A 19,944-nucleotide genomic window follows, 5' to 3' on the forward strand; every position below is an offset into this window, starting at 1 on the left:
CTGTTGTGCACATGTTTTCCAGGCTCAACAATATCTCCGTCTTCCTGATTAATCTGGAGCGGAGCGCACAGATTCACAGTGGGGGGGCCTTTCATTGCCTCTCTAATGAGAAGCTGTGATACATCATGCCTTGCAGTTAGCCAATCGCACCCTAGTCCCCAGGCACACACACACAAACAAACAAATACACACACTCATACACACAAACACAAAACAGGAATAATAAAGCACGTTCTGCGAGGCATCTGCGCAAACAAAACCTATACGCCACCAAATCTGACCAGATGCTGTAATCATATACTCCTGTCCCAGGTCAAATACTCTTATCATCTCAGTTTCTGAGAAGTCTGTACACTGCAAGGGATATTTTCATTATATATTATTCTATCGATTATTCAATTGATCTATAGAAATTATAAAAATAGGATAAAAATAAATCAATCTCAGATTCTTAAAGTACAGGAAGCTGTTATACAAATAGTGAAGGCACGAAATGCATAGGAGAATTTTCTAAAAGAAATTCAATTAAAAAAAAAATCACTTTATTTAATATCGATTTTCTAACTGATAAATAATAATTTAACAACAGTTAATAAGTTTGCAGGGTTTGTAATGTTATCATATAGTAGTTATGTACTGTATTGTACAGTTAAGCAACACATATTTGTTATGGAGGTTGCTGGTCTCAGGGGTGGGGGGGAAACATCTTTCACACTCCAGTGATTTTTTCCCTTTTTTTTTTTACATAGTGAATTGCGTGGACTGAGTATGTTTCAGTGTTGTTGTGAGGGCAAAGGTGTCTTGTAAGGAGGGTGTTTTTATGTGCTGTGATGCAGCGACATGGGATGAAATAACTTGTGTTGAGTTAAGGGGGGAGGTGAGAGGAGAAAAATACCTTGTATTGTCCTTTTAAAAAAGGCTTTGCAGGCCTCACAAGAGGCCACCCCATAGTGATACCCCGAGGCTATATCTCCACAGACCAGGCACAGCCTCTTGGGGAGGGAGTTCAACATGTATTCGCACTTTATGGACGAGTCCTCCATGATGGTGCTGGAGCAGTCGTCGTAGCGCTTGCGGCAGGTGCCTGCCCCGAGCCCGCCGGGGGTGAACATAGGTGGAGAGTCCAGGCCGTTGGAGTGGCTGTTGGAGTGGCTGTTGGAGTGGCTGTTGGAGTGGCTGTTCATCGTGCTGACATAGCCGCCACTGGCGTCTGAGTTCCCGCTGGGGCTGTGGTGACTGACCGTGTCAATGACTGAGGAGGGACTGGATGGCTCCGTCTTGATGTAGGACCCACAACTGGAGGGTAGGTGCCGGTCATCAGCGGCCATTCTATTCAGCAGCCTGAAGGAAGGATGAGGGGAGGAGGGTTGGTGGGAAAGAGAGGAGGAGAAGAGATTATTAGCAGAGGTCTACAGAGAGCATACATTTATCTAATCAACCAGTGGAGTGACATAAATAACTAAACAGGTAAATACTTGATTGACATTTAGTATCATGATTCTGTGGACACATGACAATTACAACACAAATGCTCTTTTGCTTTAACTAGAAGTTATGTCAAGTTTATAGTTAATCAATCACACTGCTTGTAACTCTACTACACAGTGCCACTGCTTTAACGGGAGGCAGAAAAGGTGGGAGATGACACGTTATGTCGATTTTATGTGATGAAACAGTTGGTGGGTTGTTTTCATTTAAATAAATCAACTATAGTCATTTTTCCCCAGTATTTCCAATGTTCTTCACTGTATGTTGTAAACTGGAGAACCAAATGAGGGATTCTAAGTGCTTCATTAGCCAAACAAAACGGCAGCTGAAAAAGTGCTGCAGCGTAAAACTACAGTCTTTACATCCGCACACAGTGGCACACATGCCCAAACAACACAAACACACAGAAAGGAAAGTGAAAGAGGGAGAGATGGAGCACTCAAATAACTTCACACACACACACACACACACACACACACACACACACACACACACACACACACACACACACACACACACACACACACACACACACACACACACACACACACACACACACACACACACACACACACACACACACACACACACACACACACACACACACACACACAGAGCACATCTAGTGTGGGACATCTCCATAGTTTAGAGAGCAGAGTGGACCTTGGCTTGTCTCCTTGAGTCAGCAGTCAACCAAAAGGAAACATGATGGCAAGATATTGACTTTTTCACTCTCTACCTAATAACTGTATTTTGGAGTACATGCAATATGATGCTGTAACGTGTGCAGACTAAAGTGCAGCCTTTTGGCTGTGGCCACAAAATGCACTCTGAAGCCTTCCTTGCCCATATAAATCTATTTCAGTCTCGCTCTATAACCTTTAACTTGAAATTGCACTGGGAGAACAATGGGGGAAAAACTTAGCCTGAACATGTTCAACTCGTTTTTCCCTCCGCAAATGGAGTGAACTGAAGGGGTGGACCGGTGGAGGAGATGGATAACTCAATGTATTGGGGATGCTGTGTAGACATAGTGACCTCTTAGGGTCAAGGCGAGGTCACACACTTACATACACACACACCCCTTTGCATTAGGAACCACGGAAGGGGTGAGAGGTCACCTGCACTTGCCTGCATTAACAAAATTGAGCCTTGCATGGCTTATGCAAATTCAGACACAGGGGTTCCTAGTGAGTGGCAGCTAGACAGCCCGAAGTTGTGCCTTGGCACATTAGTACCATTAGCATATTGCCAACTAATGGCAATGTTTACATATTTGACATGTCAGTTTACCATCAGCACGGGGTGAGGAGGGGGGGGGGGGGCCTCTATCAGCCTGATTGGACGATAGCTGTCTGTCTCAGAGTGCTTCAGAGGAAACAGGAAACGAGAAGGCCTCCGCTGTGTCCCCTATCGGTCCGCCGGACTGCCTCTTGCTCTCTGAGGCTGATTTAATTGTGAGGGTGGGTGACGGAGGGGTTCAGGCCCGGGGGTCAGTGGGTCAACCTTATTTTCTCACCCTGGCTTCCTGGGCCCGTGGAGATGGGGGTCAGCGTGTCAAATTAAATCTCATTCCCAGGTTTTTCTCCCTGCTGTCATGTATATTCATCGGAGCTCCAGGTGCCTACCACTTCTGGAAATTCACAAAAAGGTTAACTGCTAAAATAAATAATAAAAAATGCCCCCTGTTAAAACCGTTGACCTTGTGGAATAAGCCCTTTGCTTGAGTACTGCTGGAATTCTTCTTGCAATATAAAGCCTTAGCTATATAAAACTGATACACAACTACCATTCTGCTGAAGAACACGTGCCCAATGCACCTTTTTTCCTTTAACTACTCTTAGTATTAAAAAAAATGATGGCATGCGGGGCAGTTATTCAGATTTGCCGTTTAAAAAATTACCCACTTGTACTCTTTAATGTCCTTGCAGGAAGAAATTGAAAAAGTGAATCCATTTCATGCCTTTCTAAAATAGAACTTGCCGCTCTTGATAATAAATGCAGATTGCATCCCCATAAATTAATGCACGGCTCTGTGTTCATCTGCTTTATGTTCTCTGTTTCAAATGGATATGTGCACCTGCGCGATAGGGCACCTGCACTTGGCTTATTAAAGGCTATATATTAAAACGCAGGAGCACAAGATGGCTCCATTTAACTTTTATTTCACAAATTCAGAGTAAGCTTAACCCCGGTTCAAAGGCCATCTTCAGGGTGACACTTAGCATAATTGCATAAGTGTCTTAACTGTTTCCCCTCCAGCTCAATGTGGTCATTTATAATAAATGTGCTGGCTAGAATCCCCTTAACTCATTCTGCTATGACACATTATACCACTGCAATGCTTATGTTTTTAACAAGCCTGCATATATTGATTAATGATACTGAGGGAATACTAACCACTTGAACCTGGCGTATTAATCAAATAGTCTAAAATATTTCTATAAATATTCGTAATCTCTAATGGGACAGGACCAATTTAAATCTATAAATACCATTGTATGGAAAAATGAATTATGAGGTTTAAATAGTTTGACAGCAGCAATAGTCGTGATAAATAATTCAATATATGGGACAGGTGCTAATTAGCTTGTGTGCTACACAGACAGGGCAGACAGGAAAGGGTCTGCTGAACTCACTGAGACTTGATGCTGTAAAATCTATAGTTCTGGCTTCCTTCCTTCCTCAAGGTAAGAGCATTTCAAATTCTGCTGCCTGGCTGCCCAAAGGAGCAGCGCTCGTCTAAGATACAGTATCTCTCCCCCTCTCTTTTTCTCTCTCTGTTCCTCCTCCTTTTGTTCCCTTTGTACTGATCAAAATTCATGCTGAGTAGTGGGTTATGGGCCCGCAAACGCACACTGCGCAGTTTGGTTTTAATCTGATTCCACCTGGCCCTCCTAACAGTATTTCAGATCCCTAATATCATTCCACTGGTGCTGCTGTGACCAGGATTAGCTGGCCTAATGATCTGGCGGCTCGTCTCGCACTCTCTGTTCCCCGACTTCCGAGAGGAGAACAGAAGAGCGCTCATTTTCTCACGTCTCGACACTTCCCTCGCCCGAAAGCGACACTCTGAACGTCGGCTGACACTGTCGTAAGAACGCAGAACATTCGGGATCTAATTGAGCCAATTTGTAAGTATTCCTGCTGAGAGCTTCCTGCTCACATATGGAAGACACTGACATCCTCCACTGTTCTCAGGGCGATTTAAGCTCTGTCCCCGTTTCATGTGTAAATCACAAGCACACAGTACGAACCTAGAGGCTCTACTCAAACATTGAATATATTCCTGATGTCCTTTTTCACTCCCAAGGCCACCAGATGCCAAAAACACCATTCCATAACATTTGCTAACCTCATCCCAAAGTGTCACATCCTTGCTACCTGATCAGACTGGGTAAGTGGAGGGGAAGGGGTGTGTGTGGTAGAGGAGGCGGGGGTTGACATGTGCAGGCAGGGTGATGGTGATATCAGATGCCCTGGTAGGGGCAGATCTGTCTGGAGGGCCCCAGGCGATGTGGCCTGATAAGCCACTGGCCCCAGAGTCGGCGCTGGTAGGACAAACTCAATTAGCTCCTGACAGACCCCCTCTCAGCCCGGCTCAGCCTCCCGCCACCCCCAGAACCCACTGGCAGCTGCCACGCTGACCTCTCCTCCAGGGGCTACTGCCACCTTTTACCGCTCTAACACACAGCCAGGGATTCATTTCTGAGAGGGCGGACACCACGCTGAAATTCTGCACAGCCTGACTAAAATCACAGAAATGTGCGGAGAGGTGTGAATGCCACCAAGTGTGCTCAGTGTGTGTTCTCGCTGGGCAAAAATGGAAATAGAAAAAAGGGCCTAGGGACGGGTTAGGGCGGCCCTTTGGGAGAAAGGAAGGGAATGGAGATTCCAAAACATACTTAGTTAAAATATTGAGGATGCCTCTCTGTCTGGTTCCAGGTTAAGGACCATCAGGGGAGTAAGGGGCCAAAAGACTCTAGGGGTGTCGGTACCACCATTGCATGGGCCCATGTGCTCATAGGTCTGAGTGTGTTTCTGTTGCAGACAGAATATGAAAAATAGGGAGTGGGGGAGGTGGACTGCTGTGGTTTGGTTGGAGGCTAGCCCGACACTCCACAGGGACACATTCTAATCTACGGGGGAGAGGCCCCTAATTTTGGAGTTTCTCATTCATTAGTCCTGCACTGGCAGGGAGGAGGAGGGAGCGCAGGGGGAGGACCTGAAGGGAGGGGAGGGGCCTCTTTATTAACGGATATGTCAGACACTCTGGAGAAGCTGACAGAGATTTATGATGTGCAGATCTATGGAGGCAAACAAAAGGGAAGTGGAGGAGACGGAAAAACAGGAAAAGAGAAAGTAAGCGATACGTGAGGGGAAGAGGCAGAGATGGAGAGAGAGCGGTGTTTATGGTACCGATGGAGAGCGAGCCCTGGATCAATAGTCCGTAGGCTGGGGGCTCGTGCAGGGTTACCGCTGGGGGGTGGGGGGGGGGGGACCATGCTGCTCTGTGGCCCGGGCAATTAAGTTTTTCAGTCTCCAGCAGAGGATTATATTTAGCTGCTCCACAGCGATGTCACTGTAGTCTTTATAGAGCTATGAGCTCACTCCACTACGACAACATGAGCCCCATGCTCCAGCGGCACCACAAGATAGAGCTGGCCAAGAAGCAGATCACATCTATTGATCCCCCCCTCTCGCTGCTTCCTGTTCTAAAGATGCTGCTGGCAGGAAAGAGAGGGCCTCTTGTGATACAGGCGCTGCTGTTTGTCTGACGTAAACTGTCTGGGCCGCACTGGGCAGATCTGGTTCTTATAAGGGGCTGAGTTCAGGATGTTGAGAGAAGCAAATGGATAATGACAGAGCTACTGTCAGTGGGGGATGTGAGGGAGTTGTCTGAACTCCCCACTGTGGGGAGCGAAGAGTTAACAGACTTCCATGCGGACCCAGTGGGGAAGCTCCCTGCTGAATTGAACGGCTCATCATACTGTATGTAAAAAAAGAAGTTCATGATAAGTCTCGTCTGCCATGGAGTACATTTGGGATCAAATTTCTAATTCAGCCTTTTCATTAGAAAAGATTAGTTTCCATTACATCCATTAAGTGGCATGGCCATGGTATAATTTAACAACATAAATGTACAATGGCTCGTGATAACTAGAAAAAGTAATTATAGTCCACTACTGGTAAAAATCCCCCTTAAAAACAGCTTCTATAATAACGTTGGGTATATTGAAAGACTCCAAAGCTGGTGTGGGTAGTGACATCAGACTAAACACATGATACACTGATACCAATACCAACAGACACTCTTTGTAATACTGAGGCATAGGTAGATCATTCCTTTACAACATGTGTATTAACTGTAAGCTATTCTGTTTTACAGCAGTACAGCTCTTTGTCTTTCATGACTGTGTAAAACTGAATGATGAAATATATTGCTAAAAATCTAAAGTCAAAAATAGAGCTTTTTTATTTTCTTGACATTTAAGTGGAACAGTGTTTCTCCTCTTCAGTGACGGAAATGCTGTGATAAACTGTAAATGATGGTTTTGCAAGTTATTGTTTTCTCACATAACCTCTTACATCTTGATGGTATCAACCAAATAGGTTCAGCAGATCCTAATATTACAAATGTATATTAATCGATAAAGTCAGAGAAAAAGATGAAGTACAATCAAAATGTAAACACTCTTAAAATAAAAAAGGCATATGGTAATATGCTGCTATCACTGACCTGTCCAGACTTATATTGAAAGAATAAGTCATACAAATTCAGTTTCTTGCTCCAAAAGCCTTTTAAGGCCAGGTTTTGTTTAACTGCCATAAATGATGTGGAAAGCCAGCCGATATCAACCACAGCACACCTCTCACGTACGCTCAGTAGGGTTTCTTATGTCAAATAAAGAGGGGGGATTATAAAATATGAATGATGGAAATTCGAGCAAAAGCTCCAATCGAAGAGACTGGTTCACTTTATCCTAGAGGTAAAGGATATGTCTCATTTGGTTGAATGTTTTTTTGCACTGTGTTTGTGTGCATGTGTCACAAACAGAAATAAATATTATTCTAAAGGGTTAAGGCTATTTAACACAGTCCAGTGTAAATCACAGGTTTAGACACAGTGACTGTGCGTACAGGAGGACGGAGGCATAGAGCCATGCATGAAATTACTTCATTAATCTTCTTCTGATAGGCCGTCCTTGTTTAGGGGGGACCTCTACCTGCTTAAAACAAAGAACCTGACTCCATCATAAATTGTCCTCTTCATAAGAAGAAGAGACAAATACTAACAGACAAACACACATACATACACATGCAAGGCTAAATGAATACTAGAAAATTAGTAGGTTTATCAGGTATGCAGGAAGATTTAAGTCAAATAAAATATGTAAATGTTTGCTCAGGTCTTCACAGTTAAATGTGTGATCCTGTCCATGGTAAAATAACAGCCCAACAGGAATTTAACTTCTCATATTGAAATGGTGGTTTGTAGCACACACTTCCACCAGAGCCACAATGAATTGATGCTGCTTTAAACACTACTGCTGTGAGTGTCTGCCACCGCAGCAGACATAGTCATAGCAATAGCCTCTAGCTTTTTACAGGCTCATCTCTACCAGCTGTCACACATTCCCCATAAATAGTGCTGGTAATAAAAAGACGGGCGTGCCTAACTGATTTATACGGTAAAGTCCACCACCACACCATTCAGGAATAATTCAACTTTGGGGATATTTCCTAAATGAATGCGTCTCCTCTGGGGGGCAATCTAAACATTTCAGCGCTCACCACGTCTGGTGTCAGCGGATGTACTGCGAGGGAGGGGCTCTGCGAGTGGCAGGTTCAACAACCAGCCTCTCAATGCGGCCATTCGATTGCACTTAGCACTGTGGGGGTGGTCTCATAAGGAGGCGTTTTAATGTGAACATGTTTTGTGACCAGCAGGGAAAAAGACACACAGTTGTATCATTTGAGGAAGAATACACACTGAGAGGCAAACACACACACTCACATTTTTACACTAACAAATGTGTCAGTGATCAGATGAATAATAGTGTTACGATAGTGACGTTGTAAACAAGGGGTTTTACGAGACATGAGACAAACAAATGCAACCTGTAATGAATAACGTTTTGTGGGACGGAGAGGCAGAACCCGGCCTGATAATCAGATTGACCTAAATTAAATACGAAGCATCTCTTTAAAAAGTTAAAAATAATAATAATATAAAGTATGAATGTATTTGTAAATAATTATGAATTATGTTTAGTTCTGAAAACTATCCAATTTATAGAAACAGGATATTATAGAATATTTAAATTTCAGAAAAAAAAAGGGTCCTTGTTATTTCCTGTAATATAAGCAAATGCGTATTTGACATGGGTCAAAAGAATCAGATACGTCAATAGAATTTCTTGTTCAGCACAGAGAAACTAGGCCTGTAGTGGCTGGCCTTTTTGCACACTGCCCTGTTAATGGCTGGTTATTGGTCCCATCTTCTTCCCTGGGGCAAATCAGGGATGAGTGATAGTAGTACTCTCTGTCTCTGGATGACACACCCATAACATAGCTGCTATAGGCGTGCACACTGCTTCAGTCTTTTTTATTTAACGGATGGTGATGCCAAGTCACACAGTTTTTCCTTCAAACGACAGACTGCGTGTTTTAACATAAGCCTGAACGTTAAATCATAGCTTTACATAGAGTGAGAGAAAAAAAGAGGTCGGCCTAAGAGCTGTAATGGGTGCAAGGCTCGCCCCGACCATGAAGAGGAGACTTGGTGAAGCTGTCAGAGAGAATCAGAGCGGCTACCGTGACGGACGGTTTCAATATTGATTTCATAAATAAACAAAGCTAACCATCGATCCTAATGTTATTTTGCATTTCAATTACTGCTCTGAAACATAACCTTCAAACAACTGGCCGTTCAATACCAATAGCCTTCACTGATAAACACCCATATAGTTATGCACCTTACATCACATTTCCTTACCAAGTACGAATTAGTGGACATAGAAAAGCAGAAGCGTTTTAGTCGGCTTTCATATCTAAAACACTACTAATGGTGAATACCGTAGGAAACATGGCAAACACAGAAATCTTCAAATTAGGGTTCTCTGTATTTTCAAGTGTATTGCAGAAAAATTGCACTTATTTTTTCTGAACTTCTGCATTCTAGATGTTTTGTGTGTGTAAGTGTTTGCTCCATACTGTATGGTGTAGATGAAGAGGAGCCCTTCAGTGTTGGAGCAACAGGAAGAAGTGCTGACAAACCGTGTCAGTGATAGCACTCTGCTGCCACAAGGGCATGAGAGCCCACGTAGGCTAGCATTATGCTTCTCGACTAATGGACCTAGTTATTTTTAAACAGATTCTCACACTGCGGTGGAGGTGTCCAAGGTTATCATGGATCAGAAATCAGGAGGGACGCGTGCGGTGACGGCTGGTGGTTTTCTGTGCAGGTTAATGTTGTGAAATAGCCAAAGAGGCATGGTGGCTAATCACTGAGAGGTGTAAAGGCCAAATATCAGATGGGGTCTCAGAGGACAGCATGTTAGAATAACATTAACTGAAAAAAACAATTTGATACTTTCTGTAGTCTTCCTGTTATGTGTACACTGAAAAAGTGTACTCCCTGTAGCGGGTTTTGGCCGCTACACTCCCAATATGACCAATTTGACAGATTTGTATGCATGGTATTGAAAACAAATTATCATATTTTAGAACAGAATAAGTTTGGATGTTGCATGCTCTTTCTATAATTTTCCTCAATTACCTACATACTAGATCATCCAAAAATAAGACACATCTACTACAAATAATTAGATGATTTAAAAGACAGTGAAAGCACTAAGAAGTATGAAGCTACAGAACAGTGAACATCCAGAGGGTCAATATACTCTGCATCCCCATTTGGCCTGGAGAGGGACAACATGCTCCACCCTCCCCCCACTCAGCCTGAGCTGAGTGACATATTTACAGTGAAAGTAATGATACTAGATACCAGAAATGAGAGGGCTCCAGCGTGGCCAGTGGACTCAGGAATCTCTCTAATGAATTGGACAACAAAGCCCTGTTGGTACAAGGAAGAAGTATTTAGAATGGGGTGACAAACGGAATTTTTAAAACATTACTTTAAACAGGCACGCATCCCCACAGCCCCTAAAAGCTCTGGGAGAGGAGGAGGAGGGTGGGAGAGGGACAGGTGGGTTGGTTGGTCAGCTGCAGCTACAGAGGCCACGGCTCCTGGCTCATAGCGCGGTGGCCATTCTCGGCCAGGAGCCTCTTCTGGTAATGTATTCTGAAACCAAATTACCGTAAGCTGATCCCATCTGGATAGTGTCTGTGCACGGCTGCTTTGGTTACCCACCACTGCCTCTAGCCTGCGATAGCATCTCCATGAAGACAGCAACAATCTGATTAACCCAATAACAATGAAACACTTGGTCAAAGAGCAAAGAGCTTTTAACTTAAGATACACTAATGCAATTCCCTCGCCTTGTTTTCCGAAACCTAATAAGAATCAAGCAGACGGACTGCTGGAGATGTTTGCAGGCTCTAATGCAGCAAGCTGGGAATTAAGTCAAATAAATTGAAATCTAATTCATCATTGTGTGCCAACTTGTTTTTGCTTTCTCTAAAAAATACATTAAAAAGCTCTTATTTCATGAAAGGAAATTCGATAGCCTAGTTGGTTTTTTAGCAGTGGCAATGCCCTTAAGGAAAGCCAGGGTGTTGATGGAACATTTAGAAGCAGAGAGGAGTCACATCTCAATTCACTGCCGCTCAGACCGCGTGTGTGTGATTTCTAGCGAGCACAGAGAAACTCAAACTGACAATCCTCAGCATTGGCTGATTTCTGAGTGGCGCGAACTGCCACTGCAATACAACATCAACAATAAGCCTGTCAGACTCTAACAGTAAATGACTCATCTCTCTGCAGGGGCCATGACATATTTTGACTCAAGCTAATGTACATAACAGGGGGAGTGCGTACCAGCAGCAATGTAAGAATACCATTTTGAGGTAATTACATATTATAGAGTATTTAACCTTTAGTAAAATATGTGAATCTAAAAACAATATATCTCCAGTGTGCTGAATAGCGTGTCACTCTCTTCTGAAGGCTAAACTCTGTTTCCATGTTATTCCCAGGCAGTGCCCTCGGGTCAATCTATAGAGTATACTACAGTGATTCCACAACAGTGCCGTGCTAATTACATGGAGCACATACGTCCCACTAATCCTCTCACCCAAGCATCACGGACACAGCCCACAGTGAGGGGTGCAAATACCGCTGCACAATTAGCAGAGAGACACACACTGCTGGAACAAAATGACCAGCAACACTCAGGCCAACGCTGGGGAGAGCCCACAAATAACTAACTGTTGGTGGGGAAAATGTTGATTTACTCTCATCATTTCTTCAGAAGTCACTGTGACACATTTTTAAGCTGAGGAGTTACAAGGGATAATAAATGGCATCCCCATTTTACCACCAACAATTTCCAAACACGTTTTCACTAAAGTTATTTATACATCAAACACCTGTTCACTACTCAGCTTTGCTCGGTTCACTGTTCATTTGATCCATTAATCAAATGTTTTAACATGGCACACAGAAATGCAACTCCTTTCTTCTGTAGTGTCATTGAATATTAATCAGTACTTTCTTTTATTAAATACACAATATCTAAATCAATAACCCTCCTACTACATGTTTTATGTTTTTAGGAAGAAAACAAATTAAATGTAAAGATGAATTGCACGTGCTAGCGTGTTCAAATGAAGGGACTTATTGTTTTAAATTTGATCAATTGACTATAACAATTAAGAGTCAATTGAAACACATTTCTTAATTGTGTCTGATAACCTAAAAAAGAGATAAGGTCAATTAAAGTCACTGATACTAAAAACATTCTAAACTAATTATTTCCAACATGATTGAATACTTTTTTTGATGTATTAAGGTTTAGTTTTGATATGGTTTCTCCTTGTTGCAATGAATATGATCCAAATGTGTTGGGAAGTGCATTTGTAGAAATAATATTTGAAAATGAAAACCTCCTCAGATTTCAGGATCATCATTTATTGAAAATAAAAAAATATTGTATTGTGGGGTGTTGTGAAGACCTGCTTTCAAATATTAATATTAGTTTTGCTTTCCAATTTAGGAAATACATGCAGGGAAAGCTACAATACAAATATAAATACACTTCAATATTTGATACAAATCTGTTACTGCTGTTGGTGTCATTTTTAAAAGGTGTAGCAATACGTTGAAATAATTAGTTTTAGAGGAAAAACCAAGGCAATTATTTAATGTATGTTTAAGATAATCTTTTTTAAATAACTACTTGACTTAAAGTCCAAAAAACTCCAGTGAACAAATAGGTCAAGTGAAGCAATGTGTCTTTTTACTTTACATTTACACATTATTTTCAATATTTTCATTTCTTTAACATATCATTTAAAAAGACTAAACTCCTCAATCATGATATCAATAAATCATGTTCAATACATTAAAAGATCAGTTACAAAATACTGAATTTAAGAATGTAAGCTGAAATGTTTAGGACAACTGACAAGAAACCGAATGAAATGTAAATTGTCTCAATATGCTCAGTTAAAAGGAAACTGTGAATTAAACGTCTTTAAACATCTGATTGGTCTTCCACAATACCCCACTTTTGCACATATGCTACTTCATCAATAATATCTATCAAACATTGTATATCATGTAAAAACGATAGATTACATTATCTATTAATCTTAACAAATCTCAACACACACCTAATGCCTGAATTTGGTTGAGACATTAACAGGGATATGTTGAAGTTATTTCATTAAATTCGTACCATGACATTTTTTTAAATTGACAAATAAATATGTTCCCTAGCTTGAGATTGACTTTGTTTAAAATGTAAGCTATGGAGGGATTTGCAAAGTTAAGAGTGTGAAGGAGCTGTCCCAGCAGGAGCAGTCCACACGCAGCGCGCCTCGTGCCGCTGACTGGGACACGCTGAGGTTAAAGGGTCCTTTCATTTCTTTCTCTGGCAACAAATATTAAACTGTGTAATTTATCCTCGCCGATTCCACGGCTTCACGTTAATCGCATGTCCTTAAAATATTACTCCCACTGGGCGGCCTGATGCAGGAACAAAGCCATCAGCAAACAACCTCCTAACCCAACCGGACAGGTACCCCAAATTCTTTAGGAAGAAAACACACAATTTGCTGAAGGGCACGCTAAATCAATCAGCGATGCTCGGGGTGACATTTATAAAGACTGGCATACATGATGTGCTCACACAATAAATCTACACACTCGCACACACACATACACTGCGCACCTGCCCTGTTGCTCTACACTGTCAAGTCCTACATGATTTAGGAGCCCTTAAAACAATGAACAAGAGAAAGTGCATTTTTAAGAGTGTGAGTAGAAATGAAAGGGAATACAGCAAGAAGAAGGAATTCAGGAACAACTAAATCACTGCTAAAGAAAGGAAAAAGTTCAGGGCTGAAACTGGTGGGGTTTAGGAAACAAAACTAGAGCAGGCACTGTTACAAATGAGAAGTTAAAAAAGACAGAAAATAAATAAAAACTGCATTACAACAAAGAGGTTAAAAGTGAAGGAAGGAAAGAAGGTGCACCTACTGGTTATGATAGCTGAGAGGGTCGGGAAGGCAAAGTTCTGAAATGTCCATCAGTCCAGTTTTAGCATTCCAGGAATGAGAGGAAGAGGAAAGAGAAAACAATTGAGACCCGCTTCTTCCCCAAATGATGGCACAGCACCCTCAGAGACAACGCTGCAGAAAAGCCCCCTCCAGCACGCTCCCCCCAGCCTGCACAGGTATGTTGGAGCGGCGTGTGTGCGTGAGCATGTGTGTGGAGTGAGTGCGTGATTATGTATATATGTGTTGTAGAGAGAGTGTGTCTGAGTGTATGTAAGTGAAAGTGTGTGTCAGAAAGAGAGAGAGGGAGAGCGTGTGCAGGGGGAGGGACAGATAGACGGAGAGGTAAAGGGGGGTGAGACAGAGAGAGAAGCGCAGGCAGCAGCGGGATGAGCGCTAAGATGGAGAGAGCATGAGAGCGCGAGCGAGGGGAATGACTCTTTGCCTGCTCGGGATAGGGCTCTTTAAGACTCAAGGGCTTGATGAATATGGAACAGCTGCTGTTGGCTGGCTCCGAGGGGCAGGACTTAAAGCGACAGAGGGGCAGGCGGAGCACTGGGGAGGAGGGATCCAAACGCTCACTCACACACACTCCGCTCTGCTCAGATACAACACACACATAGACAACCGATCACACAACAGAGACGCAAAGTAAACATGCAACGTTTTTATCTGAATTTAGTAAAAAATTCTGGATGTCCTATACTCACATTGAAATATGAATGGAGATGTTCAATAGAAGTCTGGGTCAGTGCATGCACCAAGCATTTGTGGAATATCTAATAGAAAAAGCTTTCTTTCTGTATTGTACTCGTACAATTTCAACAATTATTGTATTTTATAGTAAAGCATCCATTTTTTTGTAATTCATATTTGATGAATTTGAAATGACAAACATTTTTTCTCAGTGTCCATATTTCTTTATACAGTATGCCATCAATTATATATAATTATAATATTCATTACGATGAGATCACACAAAGGCAAAAAGAAAGCCAAAGCACAATGACTTCACTCGACAACAACAGAACACTTTAACAAGCAGCTATGATGTCTCAACTTAATAAAAAAAATTGTTTTCGTGTATTTTGTAAGATTTTAAAAGTAGGCTGTACTGTTATACAACACATAATAAAGTCAAAGCTGACAGCTGCCTAAACCACAGCATAGAAGCTCCAGCAGTGGAGTGCATCTGCACTTCACTTTCATAAAGCAATAGCTTTCAACCCACTAAGGACAGTAAATGTATTTATTGAGCTGTGTCGCTAGCTCCATTTGCGAGTGTTACATGTGAGGTACCATTGTGAAACCTTTCACCGCCTGTGAGAGATGATCTCAAGCCATAACTCATATTCTGGAAGCCCATCAACTTCTAACGCAGCGGAAAATCCAGCTCTGTCTTCTCTAACCCCAGCTTTAGGAGCGCCTGTGTTTCACTGTTGATCAAGCTCCGTAAGAATGCAGAGAATGCAGATACCATTTCACAGTCGGTGAGGGTCTCCATGTTACTGTATCCCCACTTTATAAGAGCAGAGCTTACCATGGCATCTTTTTGGGAGAAATGAGCAGTCCGGCAATGGCTGACACTTGGATGAGTCAAGCAGAAAAGAAGCAGCACTTCTCAAGAACTCACGAGGTGTCTGACAACAGTCCTCAGCTCCCTCAGAGTGAGTGAGGAGGAGTCGAGATCTACCAGCAGATTCATGCGAAAAGGTGTGTTAGGTCGTTCTGCTGCGTTGTCTCTCTTGAACAGGACCAGTGTAACCCTTGGAGAGGAATCCAGTTCCATTCATCGGCTCACGTTTCTATAATCAATGCAAAAATAACACGCAATCCCTATTGATCATCACAGGCCTATTGATGTGCAGCAAGAGTGCCTCCATAGTGGCACAGATCACACAGCATCTGCTCTCTTTTTGTAACAAAAACAAATGACTAAATAAATGAAAACCCAATTAAGATTGATGCCAAATCAAACACCTGTCAGTTTAGTTCCTTAAAGAGGAATACAATCACCATCAAACTGTTCTTCAATAAGACAATGTGCTTATAATGAAAAGAACAAAATGAAAATAACTGTTCTCCTCACAAAGCACAAACAAGATACACAATGATCAACTAAAACTATCATTTTAAAAGTTGTGGCATTCTAATCCATCTCTTTTGGATTGTAAAAACTATCTGTATATATTGCATGCCACCAAAACTGTCATAACATCCTTGATTTTGAGTCAAATCACTAGAACACAACATCATTCTAGTAGAGCAAATAGCTGATCCTGCAACATTTTAAATCGAGAGACTTAGTAACTACTCAAAAGAGGTGGTCCTTTCTTATGACTGACAGCAACATTATCCTGGCATCTATCCTGTGTTTGTCTTTCAAGTTGATAAAAGCCTTCACTTGATAAAAGCCTTCACTTGATAAATCATATTTCTGCATATTTTCCTCTGGCCTCCCAAGCCTTGCACTGACACCACACTGACTTTTGTCACGCAGTGTGAGCTATGAAAGCCCTGCTGCTGCTATCGTTGCCTCTTATCAGCTGTTATGAAAAAAAAGTCATGGCATGTGACAGTTGATTTGACAAGAAGGGATCTGATACACATAAAGAATAGAGCTGCACTAGGCACACACTCCATCCCACATGGCATGACAAAGTTAGTGCAGTACGACAACCAGGAGCAGAGTTGATCATCTAAATATTTATTTTTTTAGTTTAAATGATTTTGACTTCCATTTTTTGTAATCATTTTTATAAAATCTGAGATATCTGCATGTATTCACTGTTTAGCTCATGCTTGCTTGTGTATATATGTTGTATTACATGTAGATATAAGGTGCAAAAGGTAAACAGTAAATTCGCTTTGTCAGATTTACTTGACAATAGGTAACATTAGAAAATAAAGTAACTCTAAGCAGTCTTGCCAGCTAATGTAATTTGATAATGTCACAAATTAATAATGACTTTATTTAGTTTTTTATACAGAAGTAAGTCATTAAAGTCTGTGGATATTAACTCGTTTCTGCTGTGAGACAGGGCATAATACTACATAATATAAATTAGCATGTATACAAATACATTTGCAAAAACTAGTATATAAATCTGCATTGATAATGGTTTGCATTTAACACTGTACCTCCAAATTTCTCTGGAAATAAACAGACAGCTAGGCCTCGCAAAGTCTCCATATGTAACCTTTTCATGCATACTGTAATGGTAAAATCAATAACGTAACTCAGTCACCATTCCCAGAGGAAAAGGTACAGTGTGCGGACTACACACGTTTCAATTAGAGCTAACCCGCGTGCACACTAATGTAATTTAGCTACAGGTGCGTCGATGCTAACATTTAAAATGCATACACATGTTTACTCTCTTTTAATTAAAAAACTACTCAGAACTGGGAAAAAACAAAACGCTGTGGTGCGAATGTGAAACAGGAAAATAAACGTTGATGAATGTATAGTGTACCTTACTCGGACAAGTCATGTTGTCACCTCCCCGGCTGAGCACTGCGCACCGTGGCTCCAGGTTGTGGTTGTGCTGGTGGTTTGTCTCTGCGTGTCTGAGCGCTCCGTGTAACTGTCACACACCGCAGCTTCACTATCAACCCCTCCTCCGGCGCGCACCCTGTGGCTAAACAAACACCTTCACCGGCTGCAGCCCCGGGGTGAGCGGGGTCAAATGTGATTCAGAGAACAAGGAAATGTAACCGTTCCGCCTGATTGTCTAGTGAGTTCAACTCCCACTTTTTGTACTATTGTAGAAGTTAAAAAAACACCGCAGAATTTTGATAATATTGACCGTTTTAATTGTATTTCACCGTTTCGTGAATTCCTTTGCACCCAGCAGGTAAGGAAAAGTCATTTTAGTCACTTGGTATAGTTCCCAAACAGCTAATTCAAGTTTTGAATTATGTCAAATGTGTATATTTCGCCTCTCTAGTACTCATAACCCCTGTGGTGGGCTGGATACATTTTCACCTGAGCAAAAGTCAGATGACAGCAAACGTTAAAAGGTTGAACACCACAGCAGTCGTTTTTCTCTCTCCTATTGATGAATAAATAAGAGGATAATAGCAGTGTCTGTTGCAGGGATCACAGCTGTATCACATGTATTCACAAACTCTTCTATGGGGGGTGGATATAAATATGTATGTTTTTCAGTGTAGTTTGGTATGAAAATGTTTTGTAGGTTCAAACTGTGAAGGCCACAATTTGAAAGAACAATGCATACATTATAGTAAATGTAAGCTAATTACCACTAGCCCACATAGTACCCCATGACTGCATGTGGTCCTCGAGTCCTATTTTTTGGTTCCCACCCACCGTCAGTATTATATCAAAACTCAATATATACCAGAAACATCAATATGTAAAATACATTTTCCAATTCAGTATATCTAACTGTACAACCTCTGTATCGTTTTGATTTGAATTGTGATTTTTTATTTCTCTATGAAATGATTGATATCGTTTTTTTTTATATTTCCCTGTCTCATGAAAGGTTTTTCCTCCACACGTTTTACATTATTCATCACTGCCTGACTGCCTCAGCTGTGGAGCAGAGCATGAAGCCAGCTGACAGCACTAACCAACTCTATCATCTCCACTAGAGGGAGGGCTATCTCACAACAAGGCCACCATGGAGCTGCAGCAGAGGTACCCTTTATTTATTTATTTTCCCAGGGTGATAGTGTAATTCATAAACTGAATGACAGTCAGGATAGTGCCAACAACCAGGCGCACAATGGAGACTCGACTGCATTTACTTCTGAGCACAAAAACCTATCCATTACAAACGTGTAATTATTGTCCTTAATAGATTAATTCATGCTGAAAGATAGAAATGGGTTCCAGGCTATTGATGTAATCATTTCGCTGAGGAAATTAAGTGACATTAAAAGAATGATATTGTCACCGTGAAAGTATCATTGATTCTTTTCGAATGCAATTAACTGTATTTGAAAATGGGACCTGCACATTGAGCTGTGCAAGGAGCACTGAGGATCACTTCATTTGTGAGAGATATAAAGACCAAATTATCCCATCAAAGAGAAAATCTATAAATGTAATGGCACAGCGCTTCAGCACTAAGGAATGACAACAGCGGTCCTGTTCAGTTCCCTCTGTTAGGCATATTAACTACCAGTGAGCGGCTCTCAACCACCCATAGACAGATCATCCAGACTGTGAAGCAGAATATCGCTTAATTTATGAATTCATGTGTGGTTTTATTTTTTTATTTTTTTATTAGCCAACATAAACAATCCAAATTTAAAGTAGGAGCCACAAGATAGATGGCTGTAATATGTATTGTCATTGAGATATCGCCAGGATCTATCATTCCTAATAAAAAGAAGATTGATTTTATGAAGTCGTACAATCTTTTATTCAGTTTATATAACAAAGGTTTTTATAATGGTTAATGTGAAACTGTTTAAATTATTGATTCGCCTTTTAATCCAACATTTAATTTTGTTGGCTTTCTTTGCTTTGTATCATTCCAAACAGGACGTCAATTTGTGGTTTTGGAAGACATTGTGACAACAGTATTTTCTGACATGTTATAGGCTTAACAATATGTTGATTAACCATGAATATAAGTGGCAGATTAATTTTTAAAAAAATTCTTAGTTATACTTTATCAATGCTGGTTTATGTACAGAAGAGCTGGTCCTTTCTGCCTTTGCAATATTATCCACAAATGTGATTTCATGGGGTTTTCTTATGGTTTTCTGAATGTCGGCCTCAAAAGAATTATGATC

At 41.4% G+C, this 19,944-nt stretch overlaps 1 protein-coding gene across 7 annotated transcripts in view; it reads right to left on the reverse strand.

Moving 5' to 3' along the window:
• Positions 1-17,731, reverse strand: part of esrrb (estrogen-related receptor beta) — a 44,844-nt gene extending 27,113 nt beyond the window's left edge. For 2 of the 7 annotated variants that reach the window (XM_034221902.1, XM_034221901.1), the window contains exons 1-3: positions 14,156-14,566; positions 10,499-10,567; positions 896-1,341 (exon numbers count right to left, since the gene is read on the reverse strand). In XM_034221902.1, coding sequence (XP_034077793.1) covers positions 896-1,341; positions 10,499-10,567; positions 14,156-14,205 — 565 coding nt within the window. In that variant the 5' untranslated portion in view covers positions 14,206-14,566. Of the gene's footprint in view, positions 1-895; positions 1,342-10,498; positions 10,568-14,155; positions 14,567-15,712; positions 15,759-17,648 lie in introns of those variants that run through there. The other 5 variants (XM_034221905.1, XM_034221903.1, XM_034221907.1 and 2 more) reach the window with 5 other exon arrangements.
• Positions 17,732-19,944: the final 2,213 nt, after the last annotated feature.

Source organism: Gymnodraco acuticeps, unplaced genomic scaffold (genome assembly GCF_902827175.1).
Source record: "Gymnodraco acuticeps unplaced genomic scaffold, fGymAcu1.1, whole genome shotgun sequence".
NCBI classification, from domain to species: Eukaryota; Metazoa; Chordata; class Actinopteri; order Perciformes; family Bathydraconidae; genus Gymnodraco; species Gymnodraco acuticeps.